General features: G+C 44.3%; 1 protein-coding gene across 1 annotated transcript; it reads left to right on the plus strand.

Moving 5' to 3' along the window:
• The first annotated feature begins 5570 nt into the window (after positions 1-5570).
• On the plus strand, positions 5571-26120 carry LOC140120718 (cysteine-rich venom protein-like). The gene is made up of 8 exons (XM_072139671.1): positions 5571-5672; positions 8691-8749; positions 10792-10911; positions 18522-18612; positions 23088-23233; positions 24029-24123; positions 24930-25018; positions 25851-26120. The coding sequence occupies exons 1-8, from the start codon at positions 5600-5602 to the stop codon at positions 25994-25996; spliced, it is 819 nt and encodes a 272-aa protein (XP_071995772.1). The 5' UTR covers positions 5571-5599; the 3' UTR covers positions 25997-26120.
• Positions 26121-27740: the final 1620 nt, after the last annotated feature.

Raw genomic sequence — 27740 nt, forward strand, 5'->3', positions numbered from 1 at the left:
TGTCATTGGCCTCTATCTGCCTTGATGTAACTTATTAATATTCTATATTAAATGTAATTTTATGCCATTTTACCGATTTTTTTTTTACACTTAGGCCCCTCAAATATCAGCAAGTGTGATGTGTCAAACATGCATAACGCATTCGCAGCTGGAACTGGAACAGAACTCCGCGTGTCAGTTCAGTTCCGGTTTCTCAGCATTGGGGCCAGGGTGTTCCAGCCAGCACATGTTCCCACTAGCTCGTGTTTGAGGGGCCCTAAAGGAAAGCAGAGTCACTACATTTCAGAGTCACTCCTGCCCCCTTCCTCCTCTTCTTCCTGTACACACTGACCGCAGCAAGCGTGCACGGTCAACACCTTCTTCTGCACGGCACAGACATAGGGGCACATTTACTAAAGGTCCGGGAACCACATTTTCGTTGTGTTTCCCGACTTTTGCGGTTTTGCGCTGCATTTAACTTCATGCAACACAAATCGGGGGGGGGGGGGGGCGTGGCCGTTGGACAACCCGACTGATTCGGACAAACCACAGGATTTACCATTTAAATAGTGTCGCAAGGCATGCACTCCCATCCACCGGGAAGAAGGTAAACTCTGGCGGACCTCAGCGGGGAAGCGGCACGTGCAGGATATCGGGTACGGACTTCATCCTGGTAGGGGAACGCACAACGGGGATCGCGACAGGACCGGCAAAGTAAATGTGCCCCACAGTGGAGATAGTTGGACCATTTATATGACCATGTGCTTCCACCAGGCCAAAACCTGGCACCTACCTTCTCCCCTCTTCGTAGGAAGCTGAGCAGCCATTTTGGGGGATTTATAAAAGCACTTGCGCCACAATTCTGGTGGTTATGCGCCAAAACATTGCCTAAAATGCCTTGCACCACAGTTATCAAGGCTTTTTTAACCTTTTTTTTGGCACCTTTCTGACATGTCCGATAAAGGCACGTAACCTTGCAAGAAAGGGTCGTGGCTTGCAGGAAACCGCCCGTGCACCCAAAATTCTGGCGCACAGTTTAGAACTAAAAGTAGGTCTTATACTGTACCTGAATGCATCATCACAGTGATAAATCGGGCCCAGCAAAAGACGAATGTTTACCAGCTAGAAACTGATGGAACATGAGACACATTGTTAAATCCCCCCCATTGTGTGCTCACTACACAGTGACCGGGTGTAATAGACCTCTATGGGGGCTGTGATCTAGTCGCAATTTATATGGCCAGATCATGGCCCCCTAGTACAGTCATGTAAATGAAGATTTAAAGGGGTATTCCAGGAATAAGCATAATTCTTATTTAAATAGATCATTAAATATCAGCTAATATGTAATTATCCTTGTTCTCCCTTATCCCAAGCCATGATCTTCATGGTAATGTGACTATATATTTATGTTTACTATAGCATGAATTATTGCTGTATACCTGTCTGAACTACCATATGGGGATTGTCCTTCATGACATACATAGTACTGGAGCATTGTTGTTTGGGCCGAGTATTTTTATATACTGCATGAATATAACTAATATTATAGCTGCTTTTTTGTACTTGTATATGCTGGGATTCGTGGCATTCTTGTTCTTATCCCCTCTTCTAGGGTTTTTAAATGATTTTATATACCCCATATACACGAGTATAAGCTGACCCGAGTATAAGCCAAGACCCAATTTTACCCAATTTTAATTTTACCACCCAATACTGGGAAAACCTATTGACTCAAGTATAAGTCGAGGGTAGGAAATGCATTGGTCACAGCCACCCCCCACCCCCCCAGTGTAAAGCCAGCAAGCTCCCAATAGTATATAGACTGCCAGCCCCCTGTAGTATACAGGCAGCCTGCCTCCTGTAGTGTACAGCCAGCCTGCCCCCTGTAGTATACAGCCAGCCCAGCCTGCCCCCAGTAGTATATAGCCAGCAAGTCCCCTGTAGTACACAGCCAGCCCAGCCTGCCCCATGTAGTATACAGCCAGCCCAGCCTGCCCCCTGTAGTATACAGCCAGCCCAGCCTGGCCCCCGTAGTATACAGCCAGCCCAGCCTGGCCCCTGTGGTATACAGCCAGTCCAGCCAGCCCCCTGTAGTATACAGCCAGCCCAGCCTACCCCCATTAGTATAAAGCCAGCCCAGCCTGCCCCCAGTAGTATACAGCCAGACTAGCCTGCCCCTGTAGTATACAGCCAGCCCAGACTGCCCCCTGTGGTATACAGCCAGCCCAGACTGCCCCCTGTGGTATACAGCCAGTCCAGCCTGCCTCCAGTAGTATACAGCCAGCCCAGCCTACCCCCAGTAGAATACAGCTACCCCAGCCTGCCCCCAGTAGTATACAGCCAGTCCAGCCTACCCCCAGTAGTATACAGCCAGCCCAGCCTGCCCCCAGTAGTATACAGCCAGTCCAGCCTACCCCCAGTAGTATACAGCTACCCCAGCCTGCCTCCAGTAGTATACAGCCAGCCCAGCCTACCCCCAGTAGTATACAGCCAGTCCAGCCTACCCCCAGTAGTATACAGCCAGCCCAGCCTGCCCCCAGTAGTATACAGCCAGTCCAGCCTACCCCCAGTAGTATACAGCTACCCCAGCCTGCCTCCAGTAGTATACAGCCAGCCCAGCCTGCCCCCAGTAGTATACAGCCAGTCCAGCCTGCCTCCAGTAGTATACAGCACTGCCCCCAGTAGTATACAGCACTGCCCCCAGTAGGCATTCTGTCACATGTATGCAGAATGCCTTAGTATTGCATCAGTATTTGTTTAGGCTTCTATCTGTATTCTACCTGTATTTACAGATTTTTGTTTTTACTATGGAACAAATACCAATGCATCCACTTTTTTATTCCTCCCATAAACTATAATGGGCATGCCATTTAGGTAAAATAAACAAAACTAGGACATTCAGAATTTTTCAAATACTTAACTTTTTTAAATAAACCATATGAAACTTTACCTGGCTCCCTGCCAGCTTTCACATGTGAGTCCCTGTGACGTAGGCAGTGCTGGGCTGTGCATTTTGCGGGACGGTGCAAGGCAGTGACAGTTATACCTTTCACCTCGTCCAGACGCAAGCAGAATCTGGCGTAGAGATGTGCCCTCGGACAACAGAGCATATTTATCATACACTAGCAGTAAGTGCACCAGTATGTCATAGTGAACAATCCCCCCACCCCCAGTATATAGGTAGGCAGCACACTGCAGCCCATCTCCCAACCACAGTATAAAGATATCCAGTACAATGCCCCAGCACGTAAACAAATAAACTAGGTACTCGCCTTCCCACACTCCCCGCGTTTCCACTTCTATCTTCAGCAGTGGCGCTACCCAGCTCCATGTATTTGTCCAGCACTCACATTATGACATCAGATAGAAGAGGAGCTGCGAGGAGTGCAGGAAGGTGAGTACATAGTTTATTATATTTATATATAAGTTGCGCCTGGGCCATTCCCTGAGCGGCCCGATCAAAGTAAGAGGGCTGCTTGTATCCCCAAAGAAGGCATACAAGCCCTGATAAATGTGCCCCAGTGCACTCACTACAATTGGCCTTTTCACCAGGTCTATCTTGGCGGTTACCATCATATGTGTATAAATCTTCCTTATTACTCATAGATACAGGCACTGTGACTGTTGTAATCTTCTTACATTTGCTGTCAATGACCATCTTCCTTCTAATATCCGCTTTTAAAATTATGATAATGAGCCAGAAAGGTTTGTTCTGCAGATTCGCAGGAGCACTTCCCCCTTCCCACTGTGCTTACTGCAGCCGAGATTAAAGAACCTGCAGGGGGGAGGGTGTGACTGAGATGTGTTTCTGTACCATAATAACAGCTTGTAAAGTCAGAGTACAGAGGGCTTCTGTAACATGCCCATAGCCCTTCAGGCTCATTAGCATAATTTTAAAAGTTGATTTAAGAAGGAAGGATAACAAATCTAAGAAGATTACCACAGTCATGGTGCCTTGATGAATGAGTAAGTGCATCTGGTTTATCATGCTGGATTATGATGGTAGATTTTTTTTTAAATATGTAAGTTTTTAGCAGAACTTTACTACTTGTACACAATTTGACTCACAGTAACAATATATTGTTTTCCTTTTGTATGTAGATTTTGTATGATTATTGGGGCAACGGGAGGGTGTAGTTTACTGTAAATAGTGTAACATAATAATGATTCCTTATTTATATAGCGCACACAGATTACGCAGCACAGCACAAAGTTTGCCAAATCAGTCCCTGTCCCCATGGGGCTCAACCTACTAGTATATTTTGCAGTGGGGGAAGAAATCGGAGGACCCGGAGGAAACCCACACAAACACGGAGAGAACATACAAACACTTTGCAGATGTTGAACCTGGGGCTTGAACCCAGGTCCCCAGAGCTGCAAGACTGTAATGCGAACCCCTAAGCCACCATGCTGCCCTCGTAATAGAGAAAAACTGGTTTGATTTTTGGATTCAGAATTCAAAAGTTAATCAAAAACAAGTGTCAGATCTAACTCCACCAAAAAATCTTTGCCCCAGATTTACTATTAGCATAGACCCTTTGGATCAGTGATGGCTGACATGACACATTGAGATGCCTTTGCTGACATGCAGCAAGCTCGTAACATTTGGTGGAAGAGAGCTTGGAATGGCCATAACTACCGGTGGGAGAATTGCCTCCACGTGTTGATGACATCTGCTTGCTATGTGTCAACGTCAGTATTCGGAGGTGGGGCAACTCTCCTGCTGAGAGGGTGGCATGAATGGAGGCGGGTGACATGAGTGAAGATAGTCAGGCAATGAAGCCAGAGCTCCAACCTACAGTAAATTTATTGCAGACCTGTACCCAGACAGCTGGCAACACTAGACTTGTGTCCAACAGTTGCCCTGACAGAGGCAGATGGCTAGACCAAGGCCTATTCCAGTTACAAGTGGAATGTCCATTCAACAACTACCGAATCTCACCCTGCTGCCAGTGTACCTACCAGAGGTAGGTTGCTCAGCAATAACTGGGGAAAGAGATCATTGCTGGGATCAGAACTGAAGGAGCTGTTACTGGAAGCTGAGGATCATGGGAATTGGAGTATCCTGTGGCAGCCATCTTGGAGATAACTCCACCTACTTTAGAAAGCCCATAAGATTTGCTGGTTCCAGACCATCACAGTTAGAGTAAGTAAGAACATGGCAGTAATACAGATCCATGATATGGAAACATATCGAAATATAAAATTATTGATTTTTTTAGTAGTGACTCGCCACCAAAGGTTGGTCATTACTGACCTTCAAGGTTGCACATAAATCAAAGTAAGAAAATAAAGAAATGGTTTAGATACATAAGTCAACCAGGATTTATGTTACCAGATGAGTGATTTATTATATACAGAAATAAAATAGCAATAGAAGTTAAAAAAGGAAACACAGAAACTCGTTTGTGCCAGAATTCTAATCTGTTAATCTCCGAAAAATCTTCGGTCTGCAAACACAGACACAAAGTTCTCGTCTGGGATTAAACAATTTGTTTATATGTCATTAAGGTCTAATCTTGTGTGTTAACACTTGCAAAACTTTTCTTCTCCCTTCATAGAAAATCACTCATTGGTGTCAACTGGTTCGTTGGCTTTGAGGTCACGGGAGCTCGTTATGATATATAAACCATTCCCAGGAGGATTCTCCTGTTTGACCTTCAACAACAGAAGGCGACTTACGACCACAGGTACGGAGACAGGGGTTTAGGATGATTTTTGCTGAATGGAAGAAAATATGTTACCGGTGGGTCAGAATCGGAGTCATCCAAAATGATTACACTAAACTATTGATTCGGGATTATAATGGAACAATTACAGGCAGTCCCCGGGTTACATACAAGATAGGGTCTGTAGGTTTGTTCTTAAGTTGAATTTGTATGTAAGTCGGAACTGTATATTTTATCATTGTAACCCCAGCCAAATTTTTTTTGGTCTCTGTGACAATTGGATTTGAAAAATGTTGGATTGTCATTAGAACCAGGATTAACAATAAAGCTCCATTACAGACACCAGTGATAACTGTTACAGCTGATTATTGTAGTCTAGGGCTTATATACAGAAAATTGCCAACAACCAGAGGTCCGTTTGTAACTAGGGGTCGTCTGTAAGTCAGGTGTTCATAAGTAGGGGACCGCCTGTACTTTATTTTCAAAAACTTAAATTAGTTTTGGTAAAACTAAAAAGTTTTGGTAAGAACTTTAATCAATTGTCTAGATTAAAATTCTAAATTATTTTACTCTACTTAATATATTTTTTTTTATTTGTCATCGATTACTTAACATTGATTATAGCTAAAAATATCTTTACATAAAGTTTGGGAAATTTACTTTGTAGGTCTTTAGTAATTGGACAAATTAAATGTATTTGTTTTACAATTCACTTTGGGGGAAACTTAGAAAAGCTTTAACTCTGACCTAAATTTTTTTCTATGGAAATGTAAATTATCTTTAACACTGTATTGATAATTGGTGTAACTGGTACAGGTAGTCCCCGGGTTACATACAAGATTGGTTCTTTAGGTTAGTTCTTAAGTTAAATATGTATGTAAGTCGGAACTGTATATTTTATCATTGTAACCCCCAGCCAAAATGTTTTTGGTCTTTGTGACAATTGGATTTTTAAAATGTTGGGTTGTCATAAGAACCAGGATTAGCAATAAATATTAATTACAGACGCCTGTGATAACTGTTACAGCCGATTATTGTAGTCTAAGGATAATGTACAGTAAATTACAAAAATCCAGAGGTCCGTTTGTAACTCGGGGTCGTCTGTAAGTCAGGTGTTCTTAAGTAGGGGACTTTCAGTCTAGTTTCTTTTTTTGTCTTGTTTTTTAGTCTAATACGTCTAAGGGTGGATTCACATTGGTCTGTGTATTGCATGTCCGTTATCCGTTGCATTTTGGTTATGTTTTGCTTGTGTATTGTCTGTGTGTCCGCAAAAATAAAATGAAGGATTAACATTCGTCAGAAACAACAAAACGTGTTTTCCCAACCTCATTGTTTAACAAATAAAAATCGGATCTGTCATCAGTTTTTTCATTATTTTTATTTTTTTTTGCGGACCTATAGGGGGTCATTTAACTTTATTTTTCTTCCAGTTTTTTCAGGGTTTTTTTTTTTAGACATTTTTTGGGGCATTCAAATTTTTGTGCCTTTTTGGTGACATTTTGAAATGTCCGCCGGACATTTGTTTTTCGTCAGTAAGACACATTTATCTTCTATTCCAGATGTGCTAAGTGTCGCAAATGACATTTATCATTTCAGATTTCTAAAATTTGAGACAATTTTTGGGGCAAAAAACTCCGGACCAAACCCTACTTAAGTAAAACTTGAAAAGAAGGGACATGAAATATTTACTCGACATTGTTGCAACATTTGTAACACATGTCACATGTTCTGAAAAAAAAAAAAAATTAAAAATCATTTAACACAAGGAAAAAGTAAGATTGATAAATTATCAAAGAGGCAGGAACCAGCCAAAACATACAGAGATAAATAAATGACCCCCATAGACTTCTGTTACCTACTGTAATCCGCATCCATGAAAAAAATAGGACAACATTTTTTCACGGACAACACCTTAGTGGAAAACAACTGAAATGTACAAACAACCATAGAAAACAATGAGGCATCCATGAAAAATCACTGAACCACTGATGTGAAAAACAATGTCAGTGTGAAAGAGCCCTTAGCTGTTTAATTTTTTCATCTATCTATCTATCTATCTATCTATCTATCTGTCTATCTCTCTCCTATCTATCTATCTATCTATCTCATATCTATCTATCTCATATCTATCTATCTATCTATCTATCTATCTATCTATCTATCTATCTATCTATCTATCTATCTATCTCATATCTATCTATCTATCTATCTATCTATCTATCTATCTCCTATCTCATATCTATCTATCTCATATCTATCTATCTATCTATCTATCTATCTATCTATCTATCTCATATCTATCTATCTATCTATCTATCTCATATCTATCTATCTATCTATCTATCTATCTATCTATCTATCTATCTCATATCTATCTATCTATCTATCTATCTATCTATCTCCTATCTATCATCTATCTATCTCATATCTATCTATCTCATACCTATCTATCTCATATCTATCTATCTATCTATCTATCTCCTATCTATCTCCTATCTATCTATCTATCTATCTATCTATCTATCTATCTATCTATCTATCTCATATCTATCTATCTATCTATCTATCTATCTCATATCTATCTATCTCATATCTATCTATCTCATATCTATCTATTTCATATCTGTCTATCTATCTATCTATCTATCTATCTATTTATCTAGTAGACTCTTTATTTTGGAATGAACAAAGTTTTGAATTTATAAATGGAACTTTATATTAAAACTTTAAAAATATGATAAGCATACAGATGGAGACTTAAAGGAAATCTTCCGCTGGACCCAGGGGGAATAGACCTGGGCACACCTCCCTCTGGGCTCTTTAATACTGATGCACATAGTTTTGTTGGGGACAAAAACCTACCGTTTAGTAAAAAAAAGTATTTTATGATATATTAGAATGAGGCTCTGGAACTCAACTTACATCAATAGACCGATTCTGCATCTCTCCGATATGTAATATTGCACATATTGCTCCTTGTTTCTTTTGTTCCTCCTCCTGCTGCCAAGAGCTCAGTCAAATTTTCTTTTTTAATTCCAGAGATGAATTTGGCGACTATCCTTTTCCTTTGCCTGGCCTTACAACAAAGTATTTGTAAGGTAATTCTCAATGTAGCAAAATTCAAGTAATCAGAGGATTTCAATAGTTGTAAATATATCTTAATTTATTGTAATTATGTTACTTGTATCATTTTCTTATCATATTGCACTGAAGTGGGCACATGCGGATGTGGCTGTAGTTCAGCCTCTTATTCTTCATTGTTCTTTACTGTGCCCTGAAAGGGAGTCTAAAAGACTAATCCCACTGGATACCACAATCACCTTCAAATAAGCCTCCCCCGATTCTCTCTAAAATTTCTTATCAGTCCCAAATATCAAACACATTGTAGGTATGTACTCATGAACACATACCTGAGTTAGATTTTAATGAGGAATAGACTAATTTTAGGTTTCCCAAGCACACATGATACAGTATTATGCAAAAGTTTACAATTATTTCACAATTATTACATCACATTATATCACAACATTATATCACAATTATTATTATAATTATTTCACATGATACAGTATTATGCAAAGGTTTACAATTATTTCACAATGTGTATAAACAAGAAAATATATGTGTGTATATATATATACACACATATATGCATATATAATCCAAGAAATAGGCCGCACCCCTATTGTGGAATGAGGTCTTCATTCCATAGAGCACTCTTTCGGTCTACCAACTATGGAATAAAGACTCCCTGCCTTTTGCCACAATTTGGAGCGCTGTCTATTTCTTGGTTTATCTATGTATGACCTCGGCCAAGGATCTAAGGATCTGCACCCACTCACTGGTATTCTTGCATACAGTTTTTGAAGGAGCTCGGCAGAGAGGTTGTTCCAGACTACAGATCTGTTGTGAATGTAGTCTTGTTCTACTCCATCTGTCTCTTTATAAAAGCCCACACAGTCTGGATGATAAGGAGACCAGGACTTGGTGGGAGCCAAATCATCACATTCACGCCTCATTTTGCTTCCTTACACTTAGAATGGTTCTTAATAACATTGGATGGATGTTTGGGATCATTGTCCAGCTGAACAATGCACTTCTATTTTTGAAAGCTTTCTGAAGATGCAACAATTTTAAGGCCACGCCAGCCTCAGCCTTTAGAATAGTACAGAAGCCCTTCACCGCCCGTTAGGAAATGGGCAGGCAGTCCCTGGGTTACATACAAGATTGGTTCTTTACATTTTTTTCTTAAAAGGAACCTTTCACCAGAAATTGGCCTAATAGACCAAATCCAGTACGTTGTCAAGCAGCTGAACAGCTTCTAGATCATGTTTCTTTCATGGTCCAGCTTGGTGGCATCATCCAGGAAATCAACTTTGAAGTGAATGTAATTGGTTGTATTAAGTCAGGGAGGCGGAGAGTTTAACACTGAAGTCAAGCTATTCCTTCCTCTGAACACTTACTCCCATGATGACTCACATCTTGAGTCAGATGTAAGGAGATCTGGTCAATGATGTCCCTGGATGCAGAACCATAATTACAGTAAAGGGGGTGTTCTAAGGGAAAGCTTGACTTCCGTGTTAAACTCTCCACCTCATTGACTCCATAAAACTAATTTACATCTCACTTCAAAGTTGATTTCTGGATGATGCCACCGCAAAGGGCCATGGAAGAAGAAGCTGCTCAACTACTTCACAAAATACTAATCAACCAAGTCCAAGTGGTAAATTACCCTGAATACAAAAAACCCTCTTTTACCGTAACCATTTACCCTAATAGGTAATCACACAATCCATAGACCTACGTAAACCAATAGCAGTCATGTTTATGTGGCTGTAGTGGATAAAAGTACAGATGAGCTATGAGCTGACCCGATGGTCGGGTTTGGAGTGCAGGTTTGACCGCCTGACCCATAAATATTACAAATTGGTGGTCGAACTGCCAATCCGGCAAATTGATACCCCTAGCAACTAGCCTTGGCTGTGATTGGCCAGTTGGGTAGATCCTAGTATTGCAGCGTAAAACACCACTTCACTCTAGAAATTAGATTGCATTCATTTGATGTAGTTTTGTCTATCTTTCTATTGTATTTCTAGACATCATCTCCTTTTATTAAATATACAGGTTTTTTTTTCTACAGCAGGAAGATTTTGTGAAAAAAATATCATGCGAAAATAAAGAAGTGACGGAGCACATTATAAAGCAACACAATGAGCTAAGAGCACAAGTGAATCCCTCTGCAAGCAACATGTTGAGGATGGTGAGCAATTACATAGAGCTCCTCCCTCTCTGGAGGATCTGCCCCGCCCTGCATTATCCACTCCACCCACTGATCTAAATAGATATTGGGGGTCATTCATTAAGGGTCCGAATCACGCATTTTCGTCGGGTTTCCCAAATCTTTCCGTTTTGCGCCGAATTGCCCCAGGAATTTGGTGCATGCGATTGGATTGTTGCGCATCGGTGCCGGCTTGCATGCGACAGAAATCAGGGCGTGGCTGTCGGACAACCCGGCGGATTCTGAAAAAACATGGAATTTAAAAAACAAAATTGCGTCGCAAGATCAGCACTTACATGCACCAGGGAGAAGCAGGTGAACTCCGGCGGACCTCGGCGCAGCAGCGACACCTAGTGGATATCGGGCGCACGACCTTAGTGAATCCCGGCAGACCTGAATCCTCGTCAGACAACACAGAGCGGGATCGTGACTGGATCGGGTAAGTAAATGTGCCATTGTGTAATACTCGATTTCCCCAGTGGTGGCGCTGAGTCATTGATGGAGTTTTCAGCTGAAGGACACTTCTATTGTCACTTACACCTTTGTAAGAATTACATAAAAATTTAGGCTATCCACTGCGCTCCTCACATGATAATCGTAGATATGTTAAACTTTTTTTTATTTTAGAAAGTTGCAAACTATGCGTTTTAATTGGCTCTTGCTCCTGAAATTGATTCTCCTCCCAAGTTTGCGTTGTTGGATTTATGATATGCGAGTAGAGAGCCGCGGTTTAGTTTTTGCACATGACTTGACGCGACTGAAAGTCCAGATGCTGCCGTGCAAAATTTTTTGCAACTTTCAAAAATAAAAAAAGTTTTATGAACACGATTAGACCTCAAAACTTTTTTCACATCAGCAGTGCGGTGGATATTTCCGTCTTTTTACGTATTTTTTATATTACTTGTATATGTGTATAGTTGGGAAGGAACCTCCATACTTTGCCACTCCCTTAATGAATGGAGCTACAAATGTGCTGTGTCCCATAGAAACAAAGAAATGGAGAAGGAAATGGAGAAGGATGAGGGTAAAAGACGGTCATGTAGAGTGAATATACCCTTTATGTCTCTAATGATTCCTGAATTTTGTCAGACCACTGGCTTGCTAATACTTTATCTGATAGACACAGTAACCAATCAACTGATGGAGCCAAGTTTAGGTTGAGAATCTGGGTGCCTCAAACATAACATGGGATGTCAACTCCACATAATCACACGGTCATGGATGTGAATGATGTCCTACATCATCTTCAAGGCTCATTCACAAAAGTATGTTTGATCATTTAAATGCATTTCCCAGATCAAACGCTGCTATGAGAAGGGGAGTCCACACCCTCATCCTCATAGACTGTAAGCTCTTGTGCCACCCCTTCATCATCATAGACTGTAAGCTCTTGTGTCCCCCCCCTCATCCTCATAGACTGTAAGCTCTTGTGTCACCCCCTCATCCTCATAGACTGTAAGCTCTTGTGCCACCCCTTCATCATCATAGACTGTAAGCTATTGTGTCACCCCTCATCCTCATAGACTGTAAGCTCTTGTGTCACCCCCGCATCCTCATAGACTTTAAGCTCTTATGTCACCCCCTCATCCACATAGACTGTAAGCTCTTGTGTCATCCCCTCATCCTCATAGACTGTAATCTCTTGTATCACTCCTTCATCCTCATAGACTGTAAACTCTTGTGTCCCCCCCTCATCCTCATAGACTATAAGATCTTGTGTCACCTCCTCATCCTCATAGACTGTAAGCTCTTGTGTCACCCCCTCATCCTCATAGACTGTAAGATCTTGTGTCACCCCCTTATCCTCATTGACTGTAATCTCTTGTGTCACCCCCTCATTCTCATAGACTTTAAGCTCTTGTGTCACCCCTCATCCTCATAGACTGTCAGCTCTTGTGTCACCCCCTCATCCTCATAGACTGTAAGCTCTTGTGTCACCCCCTCATCTTCATAGACTGTCAGCTCTTGTGTCACCCCCTTCATCCTCATAGACTGTAAGCTCTTGTGTCACTCTCTCATCCTCATAGACTGTAAGCTCTTGTGTTACCCCCTCATCCTCATAGACTGTAAGGTCTTGTGCCTCCCCATCATCCTCATAGACTGTAAGATCTTGCACCACCCCCTCATCCTCATAGACTGTAAGCTCTTGTGTCTACCCCTCATCCTCATAGACTGTAATCTCTTGTGTCAACCCTCATCCTCATGGACTGTAAGCTCTTGTGTCACCCCCTCATCCTCATTAACTGTAAGCTCTTGTGTCACCCCCTCATCCTCATGGACTGTAATCGCTTGTATAACTCCTTCATCCTCATAGACTGTAAGCTCTTGTATCACTCCTTCATCCTCATAGACTGTAAGCTCTTGTGTCAATGCCTCATCCTCATAGACTGTAAGCTCTTGTGTCACCTCCTCATCCTCATAGACTGTAAGCTCTTGTTTCACCCCCTCATCCTCATAGACTGTAAGCTCTTGTGTCAATCCCTCATCAACATAGACTGTAAGCTCTTGTGTCACCCCTCAACCTCATAGGCTGTAAGCTCTTGTGTCACCCCCTCATCCTCATAGACTGTCAGCTCTTGTGTCACCCCCTCATCCTCATAGACTGTAAGCTCTTGTGTCACATCCTCATCCTCATAGACTGTAATCTCTTGTGTCATCCCTTCATCCTCATAGACTGTAAGCTCTTGTATCACTCCTTCATCCTCATAGACTGTAAGCTCTTGTGTCAATCCCTCATCCTCATAGACTGTAAGCTCTTGTGTCACCTCCTCATCCTCATAGAATGTAAGCTCTTGTGTCACTCCCTCATCCTCATAGACTGTAAGCTCTTGTGTCACCCCCTCATCCTCATAGACTGTAAGCTCTTGTGTCACCTCCTCATCCTCATAGACTGTAAGCTCTTGTGTCACCCCCTCATCCTCTTAGACTGTAAGCTCTTGTGTCACCCCCTCATCCTCATAGAATGTAAGCTCTTGTGTCACTCTCTCATCCTCATAGACTGTAAGCTCTTGTGTCACCCCCTCATCCTCTTAGACTGTAAGCTCTTGTGTCACCCCCTCATCCTCATAGAATGTAAGCTCTTGTGTCACCCTCTCATCCTCATAGAATGTAAGCTCTTGTGTCACTCCCTCATCCTCATAGACTGTAAGCTCTTGTGTCACCTCCTCATCCTCATAGACTGTAAGCTCTTGTGTCACCCCCTCATCCTCTTAGACTGTAAGCTCTTGTGTCACCCCCTCATCCTCATAGACTGTAAGCTCTTGTGTCCCCCCCTCATCCTCATAGACTGTAAGCTCTTGTTTCAACCCCTCATCCTCATAGACTGTAAGCTCATGTGTCATCCCCTCATCTTTATAGACTGTAAGCTCTTGTGTCACCACCTCATCCTCATAGACTGTAAGCTCTTGTGTCACCTCCCTCATTCTCATAGATGATAAGCTCTTGTGTCAACCCCTCATCCTCATAGACTGTAAGCTCTTGTGTCAACCCCTCATCCTCATAGACTGTAAGCTCTTGTGTCAACCCCTCATCCTCATAGGCTGTAATCTCTTGTGTCACCCCTCATCCTCATAGACTGTAAGCTCTTGTGTCTACCCCTCATCCTCATTGACTGTAATCTCTTGTGTCACCCCTCATCCTCATGGACTGTAAGCTCTTGTGTCACCCCCTCATCCTCATTAACTGTAAGCTCTTGTGTCACCCCCTCATCATCATGGACTGTAATCTCTTGTGTCACCCCCTCATCCTCATAGACTGTCAGCTCTTGTGTCACATCCTCATCCTCATAGACTGTAAGCTCTTGTGTCATCCCTTCATCCTCATAGACTGTAAGCTCTTGTGTCCTCCCTCATCCTTATAGACTGTAAGCTCTCGTGTCACCCCCTCATCCTCATAGACTGTAAGCTCTTGTGTCCCCCCTCATCCTCATAGTCTGTAAGCTCGTGTCCTCCCTCATAGACTGTAAGCTCTTGTGTCCTCCCTCATAGACTGTAAGCTCTTGTGTCAGCCCCTCATCCTCATAGACTGTAAGCCCTTGTGTCACCCTCTCATCCTCATAGACTGTAAGCTCTTGTATCACCCCCTCATCCTCATAGACTGTAAGCTCTTGTGTCACACCCTCATCCTCATAGACTGTAAGCTCTTGTGTCACCCCCTCATCCTCATAGACTGTAAGCTCTTGTGTCAATCCCTCATCCTCATAGACTGTAAGCTCTTGTGTCATCCCCTCATCTTTATAGAATGTAAGCTCTTGTGTCACCCCCTCATCCTCATAGACTGTAAGCTCTTGTGTCACCTCCCTCATTCTCATAGATGATAAGCTCTTGTGTCACCCCCTCATCCTCATAGACTATAAGATCTTGTGTCACCCCCTCATCCTCATAGACTGTAAGCTCTTGTGTCACCCCCTCATCCTCATTAACTGTAAGCTCTTGTGTCACCCCCTCATCCTCATAGACTGTAAGCTCTTGTGTCACATCCTCATCCTCATAGACTGTAAGCTCTTGTGTCATCCCTTCATCCTCATAGACTGTAAGCTCTTGTGTCCTCCCTCATCCTTATAGACTGTAAGCTCTCGTGTCACCCCCTCATCCTCATAGACTGTAAGCTCTTGTGTCCCCCCTCATCCTCATAGTCTGTAAGCTCTTGTGTCCTCCCTCATAGACTGTAAGCTCTTGTGTCCTCCTTCATCCTCATAGACTGTAAGCTCTTGTGTCAGCCCCTCATCCTCATAGACTGTAAGCTCTTGTGTCACCCTCTCATCCTCATAGACTGTAAGCTCTTGTATCACCCCCTCATCCTCATAGACTGTAAGCTCTTGTGTCACACCCTCATCCTCATAGACTGTAAGCTCTTGTGTCACCCCCTCATCCTCATAGACTGTAAGCTCTTGTGTCAATCCCTCATCCTCATAGACTGTAAGCTCTTGTGTCATCCCCTCATCTTTATAGAATGTAAGCTCTTGTGTCACCCCCTCATCCTCATAGACTGTAAGCTCTTGTGTCACCTCCCTCATTCTCATAGATGATAAGCTCTTGTGTCACCCCCTCATCCTCATAGACTATAAGATCTTGTGTCACCCTCATCCTCATAGACTATAAGATCTTGTGTCACCCCCTCATCCTCTTAGACTGTAAGCTCTTGTGTCACCCCCTCATCCTCATAGAATGTAAGCTCTTGTGTCACTCTCTCATCCTCATAGACTGTAAGCTCTTGTGTCACCCCCTCATCCTCTTAGACTGTAAGCTCTTGTGTCACCCCCTCATCCTCATAGAATGTAAGCTCTTGTGTCACCCTCTCATCCTCATAGAATGTAAGCTCTTGTGTCACTCCCTCATCCTCATAGACTGTAAGCTCTTGTGTCACCTCCTCATCCTCATAGACTGTAAGCTCTTGTGTCACCCCCTCATCCTCTTAGACTGTAAGCTCTTGTGTCACCCCCTCATCCTCATAGACTGTAAGCTCTTGTGTCCCCCCCTCATCCTCATAGACTGTAAGCTCTTGTTTCAACCCCTCATCCTCATAGACTGTAAGCTCATGTGTCATCCCCTCATCTTTATAGACTGTAAGCTCTTGTGTCACCACCTCATCCTCATAGACTGTAAGCTCTTGTGTCACCTCCCTCATTCTCATAGATGATAAGCTCTTGTGTCAACCCCTCATCCTCATAGACTGTAAGCTCTTGTGTCAACCCCTCATCCTCATAGACTGTAAGCTCTTGTGTCAACCCCTCATCCTCATAGGCTGTAATCTCTTGTGTCACCCCTCATCCTCATAGACTGTAAGCTCTTGTGTCTACCCCTCATCCTCATTGACTGTAATCTCTTGTGTCACCCCTCATCCTCATGGACTGTAAGCTCTTGTGTCACCCCCTCATCCTCATTAACTGTAAGCTCTTGTGTCACCCCCTCATCATCATGGACTGTAATCTCTTGTGTCACCCCCTCATCCTCATAGACTGTCAGCTCTTGTGTCACATCCTCATCCTCATAGACTGTAAGCTCTTGTGTCATCCCTTCATCCTCATAGACTGTAAGCTCTTGTGTCCTCCCTCATCCTTATAGACTGTAAGCTCTCGTGTCACCCCCTCATCCTCATAGACTGTAAGCTCTTGTGTCCCCCCTCATCCTCATAGTCTGTAAGCTCTTGTGTCCTCCCTCATAGACTGTAAGCTCTTGTGTCCTCCCTCATAGACTGTAAGCTCTTGTGTCAGCCCCTCATCCTCATAGACTGTAAGCCCTTGTGTCACCCTCTCATCCTCATAGACTGTAAGCTCTTGTATCACCCCCTCATCCTCATAGACTGTAAGCTCTTGTGTCACACCCTCATCCTCATAGACTGTAAGCTCTTGTGTCACCCCCTCATCCTCATAGACTGTAAGCTCTTGTGTCAATCCCTCATCCTCATAGACTGTAAGCTCTTGTGTCATCCCCTCATCTTTATAGAATGTAAGCTCTTGTGTCACCCCCTCATCCTCATAGACTGTAAGCTCTTGTGTCACCTCCCTCATTCTCATAGATGATAAGCTCTTGTGTCACCCCCTCATCCTCATAGACTATAAGATCTTGTGTCACCCCCTCATCCTCATAGACTGTAAGCTCTTGTGTCACCCCCTCATCCTCATTAACTGTAAGCTCTTGTGTCACCCCCTCATCCTCATAGACTGTAAGCTCTTGTGTCACATCCTCATCCTCATAGACTGTAAGCTCTTGTGTCATCCCTTCATCCTCATAGACTGTAAGCTCTTGTGTCCTCCCTCATCCTTATAGACTGTAAGCTCTCGTGTCACCCCCTCATCCTCATAGACTGTAAGCTCTTGTGTCCCCCCTCATCCTCATAGTCTGTAAGCTCTTGTGTCCTCCCTCATAGACTGTAAGCTCTTGTGTCCTCCTTCATCCTCATAGACTGTAAGCTCTTGTGTCAGCCCCTCATCCTCATAGACTGTAAGCTCTTGTGTCACCCTCTCATCCTCATAGACTGTAAGCTCTTGTATCACCCCCTCATCCTCATAGACTGTAAGCTCTTGTGTCACACCCTCATCCTCATAGACTGTAAGCTCTTGTGTCACCCCCTCATCCTCATAGACTGTAAGCTCTTGTGTCAATCCCTCATCCTCATAGACTGTAAGCTCTTGTGTCATCCCCTCATCTTTATAGAATGTAAGCTCTTGTGTCACCCCCTCATCCTCATAGACTGTAAGCTCTTGTGTCACCTCCCTCATTCTCATAGATGATAAGCTCTTGTGTCACCCCCTCATCCTCATAGACTATAAGATCTTGTGTCACCCTCATCCTCATAGACTATAAGATCTTGTGTCACCCCCTCATCCTTCATCAAGAGATGAAACAGATGAACAAGGATTTCATGGGTGAAGGTCCTTTTTGAGTATAAATTTGATGGGTGGTTTGGGTGGCCACCGGCTCCCTAGAAGTCCTGGGCCCCGGACTACCGCCCAAACCTCCCATATGTAATCCACTACTGGAGGTTGGGAGGAGCAACTGAGTGTGAGAAATATGAATCACGCCCACAGGGTGACTAGTTACCTCTTATTAGAGTCAAGTTACAGTCATATTTACTGCAGTCTTCTCTTTCAGGAATGGTGTCCAGAAGCAGCAGCAAATGCAAAAAGGGTGGCCGAGAGGTGTGAACACGCTCATAGCAAAGCAGATGAGAGGGAAATTACCAGTATGTATCCGACTTATAAGATTCCACAATTCTGATGGCAGAAACTAAAAAAAAGTAATAATGCTGCAGAGAAAGTGACCGGCGCTTGGTTATCGCTTCCCCGTGCTTTTTTTTGCTTTTTATATTTTTCATTTTACAGAACCTCAGGAGTGGTAACTTGTGGGACATTTTGTTTACCAAATATGGCAAAATACATAGAAAATAGAGATCCAAATCCATTCCCTTATATTATTTGTGTCGATACGATCACAAGGGATTCCAAAAATAAAAACTTCTGTTATATTTAAATATTTTAATTACGGGGCACCATGACTGTGGGAATCTTCTTATATTTGTTATCCATGGCCTCTTTCCTTCTAAAATCAGGAAAAAATAATTTTAAAAATTATTTAAAATTATGCTAATGAGTCATAAGGGCTCTGGGGGTGCTAGCAGAGCCCTTCCGTGTTGCAGTTTGAAAGGAAATCTATCATTTGATTTGATGCATTGTGAAGCAAAAATACCTTGAGAATGCTGTAGCCACACTGATGCAGGTCATATCTTGGTTAATCCCTGAGCTGAGTGGTTTTGCTGAAAAAAACAATTATAACATTCAGGACCTTGGGAAAGCTGGGTCAGGCTAGCTGACATAAACACATCACACATGGAGCTTGTAATCACAAATGGAGGTTAGTCAAGCATGACTAATCCACCTGAGCTGGATCACTCATACACAGCAGCTGGGGCATGGTGCGGCAATTGATTATTCTGTCTGGCAGGGAGATAAGTGATTGAATCATCCTCTCCTGCAGAGAAAAACTCATCTGCTAGGAGAAGCACTGAACCAAGCGCTGAAGAAGCCATAGAAGGTTCTATGGTTTTTGGCGCACAACCTTAAAAAAAAAAAAAGTGGTGTATTTTAAGTAGGGCCTGTTAAAAATTACTATTTTTTTACGATTTTAAATAATTTTTAGTTGGATTTATTTTTACAAACAGTAAAAAAAAAGCTCATTTAGTAATGTATGGTACATTTTTTTTAAATTTTGCAAATTAACTGGAGACTACCATTATAAATGAGTCTCCAATCGTGTGACAGTCGTTGTGACATGTAATATGCGCTTGAACGTTTCGACTAGGGCCACTTGCAGAGTGTATCTGAGTTTTATTTTTTTACTAATTTATTGGAAAATATGAATATGTATTTCTATACATTTATTTCTATGTCTATTCATGTGTTTTTTTTACTTTCGATATTCCCCCATGAGGTGATGGTGTCCATGGAATTTGTCATTTTTATTGAAACCATATTTATGTTTCCTTAGTTTTTATCCAAATTTTTGTTGGCAGCAAAAAAACCCTGAGATTTAAACTGTTCTTTTTATGGCGTTCGCTATATGGTGTAATTATTTTCTTATTTTAATAGGCATTTTAGATACAAAAGTTTTTATTTACTTACTTATTCACATTCTACAGCACCCAGAGTACCCCCAACACACAGCAGCCAGAGTGCCCCCCACACACAGCAGACAGAGTGCCCCCCACACACAGCAGACAGAGTGCCCCCATACACAGCAGCCAGAGTGCCCCCCACACACAGCAGCCAGAGTGCCCCCCACACACAGCAGACAGAGTGCCCCCATACACAGCAGCCAGAGTGCTCCCCACACACAGCAGCCAGAGTGCCCCCCACACACAGCAGACAGAGTGCCCCCATACACAGCAGCCAGAGTGCCTCCACACACAGCAGCCAGAGTGCCCCCCACACAGCAGCCAGAGTGCCCCTCACTCAGCAGACAGAGTGCCCCCCACACACAGCAGCCAGAGTGCCCCCCACACAGCAGACAGAGTGCCCCCCACACAGCAGACAGAGTGCCCCCCACACACAGCAGCAAGAGTGCCCCACACACAGCACCAAGAGTGCCCCCCACACACAGCAGCCAGAGTACCCCCAACACACAGCAGCCTGAGTGTCCCTCACTCGGCAGCCAGAGTGCCCCCCACACACAGCAGCCAGAGTGCCCCCCACACAGCAGACAGAGTGCCCCCCACACAGCAGACAGAGTGCCCCCCACACAGCAACCAGAGTGACCCCCACACACAGCAGCCAGAGTACCCCCAACACACAGCAGCCAGAGTGTCCCTCACTCAGCAGCCAGAGTACCTCCCACACACAGCAGCCAGAGTGCCCCCCACACAGCAGACAGAGTGCCCCCCACACAGCAGACAGAGTGCCCCCCACACAGCAACCAGAGTGACCCCCACACACAGCAGCCAGAGTGCCCCTCACTCAGCAGACAGAGTGCCCCCCACACACAGCAGCCAGAGTGCCCCCCACACAGCAGACAGAGTGCCCCCCACACAGCAGACAGAGTGCCCCCCACACACAGCAGCAAGAGTGCCCCACACACAGCACCAAGAGTGCCCCCCACACACAGCAGCCAGAGTACCCCCAACACACAGCAGCCAGAGTGCCCCCCACACACAGCAGCCAGAGTACCCCCAACACACAGCAGCCAGAGTCTCCCCAACACACAGCACCCAGAGTGCCCCCCACACATAGCAGCCAGTGCCCCCCACACAAAGCAGCCAGAGTGCCCCCCACACATATCACCCAGAGTGCCCCCCACACACAGCAGCCAGAGTGTCCCCCACACACACAGCAGCCAGAGTGCCCCCCACACAGCAGCCAGAGTGCCCCCCACACAGCAGCCAGAGTGCCCCCACACACAGCAGCCAGAGTGCCCCCACACACAGCAGCCAGAGTGCCCCCCACACACAGCAGCCAGAGTGCTCCCCACACACAGCAGCCAGAGTCTCCCCAACACACAGCAGCCAGAGTGCCCCCACACACAGCAGCCAGAGTGCTCCCCACACACATCACTCACAGTGCCCCCCACACACACAGCAGCCAAAGTGTCAGACAACAAAACACCCATAGTGCCCCTACACAGCAGTCAGAGTGCCTCCCCACGCAACAGCCATAGTTCCACCCACACAGCATCCATAGTGCCTCCCCTACAGCAGTCAGAGTGCCCCCTATATTACAGCCGGAGTGCCCCACATGGCAACCAGAGTGCAACCCACACAGCAGCCAGAGTGCCCCCCACACAACACCCATAGTGCCCCCACACAGCAGTCAGAGTGCCCCCAACACAGCAGTCAGAGCGCCCCTATGACTGCAGCCAGCATCCATAGTGCCTCCCTGATAGCAGTCAGAGTGTCCCCTACATTGCAGCCAGAGTGCCCCCCAAACAGCAGTAAGAGTGCCCCCTTAGTTACATGCATATAATACTCAAGGTGTAATACAATCTAATTGCCATAGGTGGCAGCAAAGGATCACAAGTGAGTTAGGGGAATTAACTGTTTTCAGAGGTAGAATTACTAATCATAGTGTGATAGAGCTAGACACACTGGGGGATATTTATCGCTTATTGCTAGCTTTTGCGATTATTTTCCCCAATCCGCCACCTTCACGCCAGTGGGGCGTGAAGGGGCGTGAAGGGGGGGCGCGGCCGGCCAAGCGGGGGGCGCGGCCGGACGGGAGTGGGCCGGCACGGGCAGTTCTATCGCTGCTGCCGGCAACTTTTCATACGTCAGGGCCTGGCGTAGGTTAAACGCTGCGCTGCTGGCAGCCCGATACATCAAGAGGCAGAAGCCTCTTGATGTATCGGGCTGCGAACTTGCAGCGGTGGGGCTATCATACACTGGTGCACGAGCGCCAGCGTATGATAAATATTCCCCACTCTATCAGCTAGACAGGAGGCTAATACGAGCTACATTTGAACTGTAGTGAACTGTCCAGCGGGCCACTACAAAGGATTTCAGAATACTTTCTTATAAGTTTACAATTTGATCTCTCTCTCTCATAGCTGAAGCTATGCCAAATTTTTCAAAAGATTTTGTCCAGGTCTGAAACGAATCTGATGTTGCTCCAATTGTTCTAGAAATTGGTCTTGGCCATGGGGAAGATGTTGGAATTGGTAGGTTTAACAATTGATTACGGAGTTAACAAGTTCCAACAATGCAATGAATACATACCTCTCTAAAACACATTATTAATAAAAAGATCCTTTCCCTTTCCGTTGATTTTCTACAATTTTTTCATTGCGGTTTTGGTTTGGATTACAGTTACGGTTAGTGTGTAGCACTGTGGTAACGGTAAACCCCTTAAACTAATTCTAATCCGAACCCTAAATTCACACGAATGTGTGCCCACCGTACTGTATCACGGCGGACACACAACGGCGTTGGGGAGAGGAGGAGGGGGTGAGCGCTGCTTGCCCCTGCCCCTCTCCATAGAGAAAATTAAGAGGACTGGAAGGGTTTATGTTACAATTCAGAACATTAGGAGCAAAATTGGGTCATCTGAAGTGAATCAGAAAAAAATGTGAATTTTCGAGTGAGTGCCAGGTAATTAGCAGAACTAAAAAAAAATGTGATTTGTTCATCTCTAATTGTTAGAAAACTATTGAAAAGTAATATTTTTTTTCTTTCAGCTTTTGGTTGTGGAGAAAATTTATACATGACAAACCGGCAGCACAATTGGACAAAGGTCATTTTTGCCTGGTGGGACGAGCGTTTAGACTTTATCCATGGAAAAGGGGCAAAAGAACCCGGAGCGGTTATCGGCCATTATACCCAGGTGTATCATTGTTTCTGTATATTGCTCCTTACTGTGACATTGATAAATATCATGACAATAGATGTACAGTATAGACCACCTCCAGATATAGATCATCTCCGTATACCATGATCACAAGTCTACATGGGAATTATTTATTTATTTTTAATATCCTCTACTTGGCTCTTCTTGGACATCCATCATCAGTGGTGTAACTAGAAGCTGATGGGCCCCGATGCAAAGTCTGTATGGTTTATAGTAATAGTCTTCTCATATGGGAAAGTGACACCATAAGGGCCCCCTAAACCTCTTGGGCCCGGGTGCAACCGCAACCTCTGCACCCACTCAAGTTACGCCCCTGTCCATCGTATATCAGGAATCTCCATCCTTAGTAATATCTTCAAGGGATCAGCACCTGACACTAACACTACCCAATAGATCCCTGTGGAAATGAATCACGAGATGGTGCATGGCACCGATGCTATGCCAAGTCGTGCTTGACATAGAATTGTGCAATAACCTGTGCCAGGTATAGCTAGTGTACAGGTAATGGACATACACCTGCTCGTTTCGCAGCTGGGTACAGAGAGCTTCACACCTTTCCATGACCACTTGCCATGGAGGTAGTTCAAGTGGGGAAATAGTCACAATTCCTGGCTTTGTGCCAGGAATTGCGTCTATTTCAAGAATACTGGCATATAACCTTTGATAAATCCCCCTGATTGTGTGTCGTATATATAAATTCTTTTATTACTATTTAATTTGTTGGTTTTTTTAACTAATATTGATTTTTTTTAAATTTATTATTTCTTGCAGCTTGTCTGGTACAGATCATACAAGATGGGTTGTGCAGTAGCTTATTGCCCAAAACAGCCAATGTATTACTTTTTTGTCTGCCATTACTGCCCTGCGTAAGTAAAGCATCATCATATTATAGCTTTTTTGGTATCATCATATTAAAGCTTTTTGGCATCTGATATGTATAGATGCAGATAATGGGGGTCATTTACTAAGGGCCCGAATCGCGTTTTCCCGTCGTGTTACCCAAATATTTCCGATTTGCGCCGATTTTCCGTGTACTGCCCCGGGATTTTGGCGCACACAGTCGGATTGTGGCGCATTGGCGCCGGCATGCGCGCGGCGGAAATCGGGGGGCGTGGCCGAACGAAAACCCGACATATTCGGAAAAACCGCCGCATTTAAAAACGGAAAATGTATCGTGGAGCTTGCACTTACGCTCACTCAGCCGGGCTCGGTGTATTTCAGTGCGTTCCGATGCTCTTCAGCGACATCTGGTGGACGGCGGAGGAACTGCCTTAGTGAATCCCGGCCGGACCCGAACCCACCGCAGAGAAGGCGCCGCTGGAGCGCGAATGGGCCGGGTAAGTAAATCTGCCCCATTATCTAGAGTACTAAGCCAACCATGTCTGTGCCTCAGGCGGCGTAAAGGAGAGGCAAAAGCATCTTTTGAATCTTTGTTATTTCAAGTACTTATTAACTGTAATTTTAACTTAGTTGCAAGAAGTTTACATAATAACATAGAGCTTATAAGGAACCTGTTGTAGGGATTTAGGTCCATAAACCACCACCACCCTGTTATCCAGGACTGTATTGGGATCACAGTGACATCCTTTTATCTGGGCAATTGTACAAAGCAATTGCTACTGATATAAACTGAATCTCGTGTTGAATGTGACTTGTTCCTGTTTTATTACAGAGGAAACATAAAAAAGTCTCTTCATGTTCCATATGACGCTGGGAACCAATGTGGCAAGTGTGGACACGCTTGTGACAGCGGCCTGTGTTGTAAGTAGTTCTTTATTTTAGCTGTAACCACTATCAGAAAAGTATTGCCTCTGCTCACGGACCCTCACTTTTTGTGAAAATGGGGGTCTCTATATAGAGAATAGCAAAAAATAAACGTTTTGTAAATAAATGAAACGCAACCATAAAAATGCAAAAAAATAACAGTGAGGAAACTGTTAAAGGGAACCTACCACCACGATTCTACCTATAAAAGTAGAACGGTTGGTAGGTGGATGTATCGGATGTGAGGATAGCCCTTTTTAGAGCTAATCCTCACGTCCCCGCTATCTTTTTTAAATCTTTATTGCTCTAATATGTAAATTTTGTAAGGTGCTAGTGGGGCGTGGAGTAGCCAGATATAAGGCTACACGTCACGGCTACTCCACGCCCCAGGAGCCTCATTGCTCCTCCTACCCTGACATCTTGGGCGCAGAGCACCTCGTAGCTGCGCGCCCTCATCCGAGAAGCCGGAATTCTGCGCATGCACAGCCGCGGGCCTGTGTCCTGTGCAGAACGCCGGCTTATCGGATGAAGGCGCGCAGCTACGAGGAGCTGCTCACCGAAGATCTCAGGGTAGGAGGAGCAAAGTGGCTACTGGGGCGAGGAGTAGCCGCGACTACAGCATGTCCGGCTACTCCACGCCCCAGTAGCCGCCTTACAAAATTTACATATTAGAGCAATAAACATTTTAAAAAGATAGCGGGGAGGTGAGGATTAGCTCTAAAAAGGGCTATCCTCATGTCCCATACATGCACCTAGCACCCGATCTACCTTTATAGGTAGAATCGTGGTGGTAGGTTCCCTTTAAGAAACTTGTTACTGCTCATTTCAGGTAATCCCTGCCCACATGATGATGAGTACGAGGAATGCCCCGAGTACGAGCACATGTGCGATTCGTTAGAGGAAAGCATGGATGAAGAATTTAGGATCCACAATATCTGCAAGGAGACTTGTGAATGCGACAACGAGATCCGCTAACCCCCCCCCATCCCGAATATCAGGCAGATCAACTCATGTATCATATAGCAGTAGATGAATGTTTGCAGACCATATTAATCCGTATATTCATAGGAACACAACTGGAAATAAAGATGAAACAATACTCTGTGTGCGCTTTATTGATTGATTTATTAGATTATTATTTTCATGATTATTTTTATCATTTTTTATTGTGATGCAGCGGAACCTATGAATTTAAGAAAAATTGTTACCGTATTTTCCTGGTGATAACGCGCACCGGACTATAAGGCGCATTACTAATAAAGGCCTTATATATGGAATAATTCCATATATAAGGCGCACCGGACTATAAGGCGCAGGGTCCGGGGGCGTGGAGGAGGTCCGGGGGCGTGGTTTGAAAACCGAGCGGAGAGGTCGCAAACAGCGACTCTCCACAGACCCGGCAAGAGGTGAGCGGTCTCCCCAGGGAGATGGGGGAGGGGGTCCATTCAGGTGGAGGAGGGCAGCGGACCCTACTTACATAGGTCCCCACTACCGGAGACAGCAGATCTCCAGCGGGAACTGTTGTTTGTGCCGCGTGGTCTGCAGTTCCCGCTGGAGATCTGCTGTCTCCGGTAGCGGGGACCTATGTAAGTAGGGTCCGCTGCCCTCCTTTAGTAGGGTCCGCTGCCCCCCTCCATACATAAGGCGCACCGGACTATAAGGTGCACTTTGGATTTCTAAGGAAATCTTAGGTTTTTATGTGCGCCTTATCATCCGGAAAATACGGTATTTCAAAGGAAAAACAGAAATTTACTAGGCCAGAAAATCCCTTAAAGGACTAGTTTACACTCTATTCACACGGGTACCACTATTTTTGGCCCATGACAGGTATTTGTAATGATTTGTCTCTATTGGTTCCACCCAAATATTTTTAATCCCAAAGACCTATAATGGTTTCTACCAACTTCTAATCCCCTTCCTGAATGTAGTTTGTCTTTTTTGATGCTCATGTGTTCATCGTCTGGTGCGCCTCATACATTAAAGTCGTGGGTCAAATACATTAAAGGGGTATTCCAGGAATCAGCATAATTCATATTCAAATTGGCAAATAGAAGCTAATATATAATTGGCTGTTATTTTGCTCCCCTTACCAGGAAAATGTTGTGGTCGTACACTGGTCTGTTATTCAGTCCAGTAATTTTCTTTGCACAGAGCAGACACAGAACAGAAGATGGCCGCAGGTCACATGTCCACATCACATGACTTGCCCAGGAAGGTGCAGGACATGTGATGTGGACATGTGACCAGCGGCCATCTTCTGTTCTGTGTCTGGTCTGTGCAATGAAAATTACTGGACTGAATAACAGACCAGTGTACGACCACACTAAGTTTGGCTGCAGTCGGTTGGTTGCAGTGCATCCTGTATGGTCAGGGTTGTGGTGGGACGTCATCTCAGTGATATAATGTGCAGTGGTGGCAGTTACACATGGGCAAGTAACCCAATGTACCCAAAATGTCCCTAAAATACAACCACAAAAGCTGCAGATGCCTTTAAGGTGTTATAAGTGAGTGACATAGGACACAATCCATCACTAAAAGCTATGGTTAATAGAGGAAGTTTCTTCTTTGACTCCACTCTAATTATAAGTCATGTGACCGTGGTCCTTCTGACACCTTTCCCTGTGTAATCCTCCACCACCACCTCCTGTCCTGCTCCCTGTATTATAATAAATGACCTATGAACGACTATGATCTACATGCACCTACCTTCCATGATAGT

This window comes from Engystomops pustulosus, chromosome 3, assembly GCF_040894005.1.
Source record: "Engystomops pustulosus chromosome 3, aEngPut4.maternal, whole genome shotgun sequence".
Taxonomy (NCBI): Eukaryota; Metazoa; Chordata; class Amphibia; order Anura; family Leptodactylidae; genus Engystomops; species Engystomops pustulosus.

What these genes read in the sequence shown, in the direction of transcription:
- LOC140120718 (XM_072139671.1), top strand. Translation starts at nt 5,600, where the DNA reads ATGATATATAAACCATTCCCAGGAGGATTCTCCTGTTTGACCTTCAAC. An exon ending in CAAGCAACATGTTGAGGATG is followed by an intron (nt 10,912 to 18,521) that starts GTGAGCAATTAC and finishes CTTCTCTTTCAG; the next exon opens with GAATGGTGTCCAGAAGCAGC. An exon ending in AGATGAGAGGGAAATTACCA is followed by an intron (nt 18,613 to 23,087) that starts GTATGTATCCGA and finishes TTTTTCTTTCAG; the next exon opens with CTTTTGGTTGTGGAGAAAAT.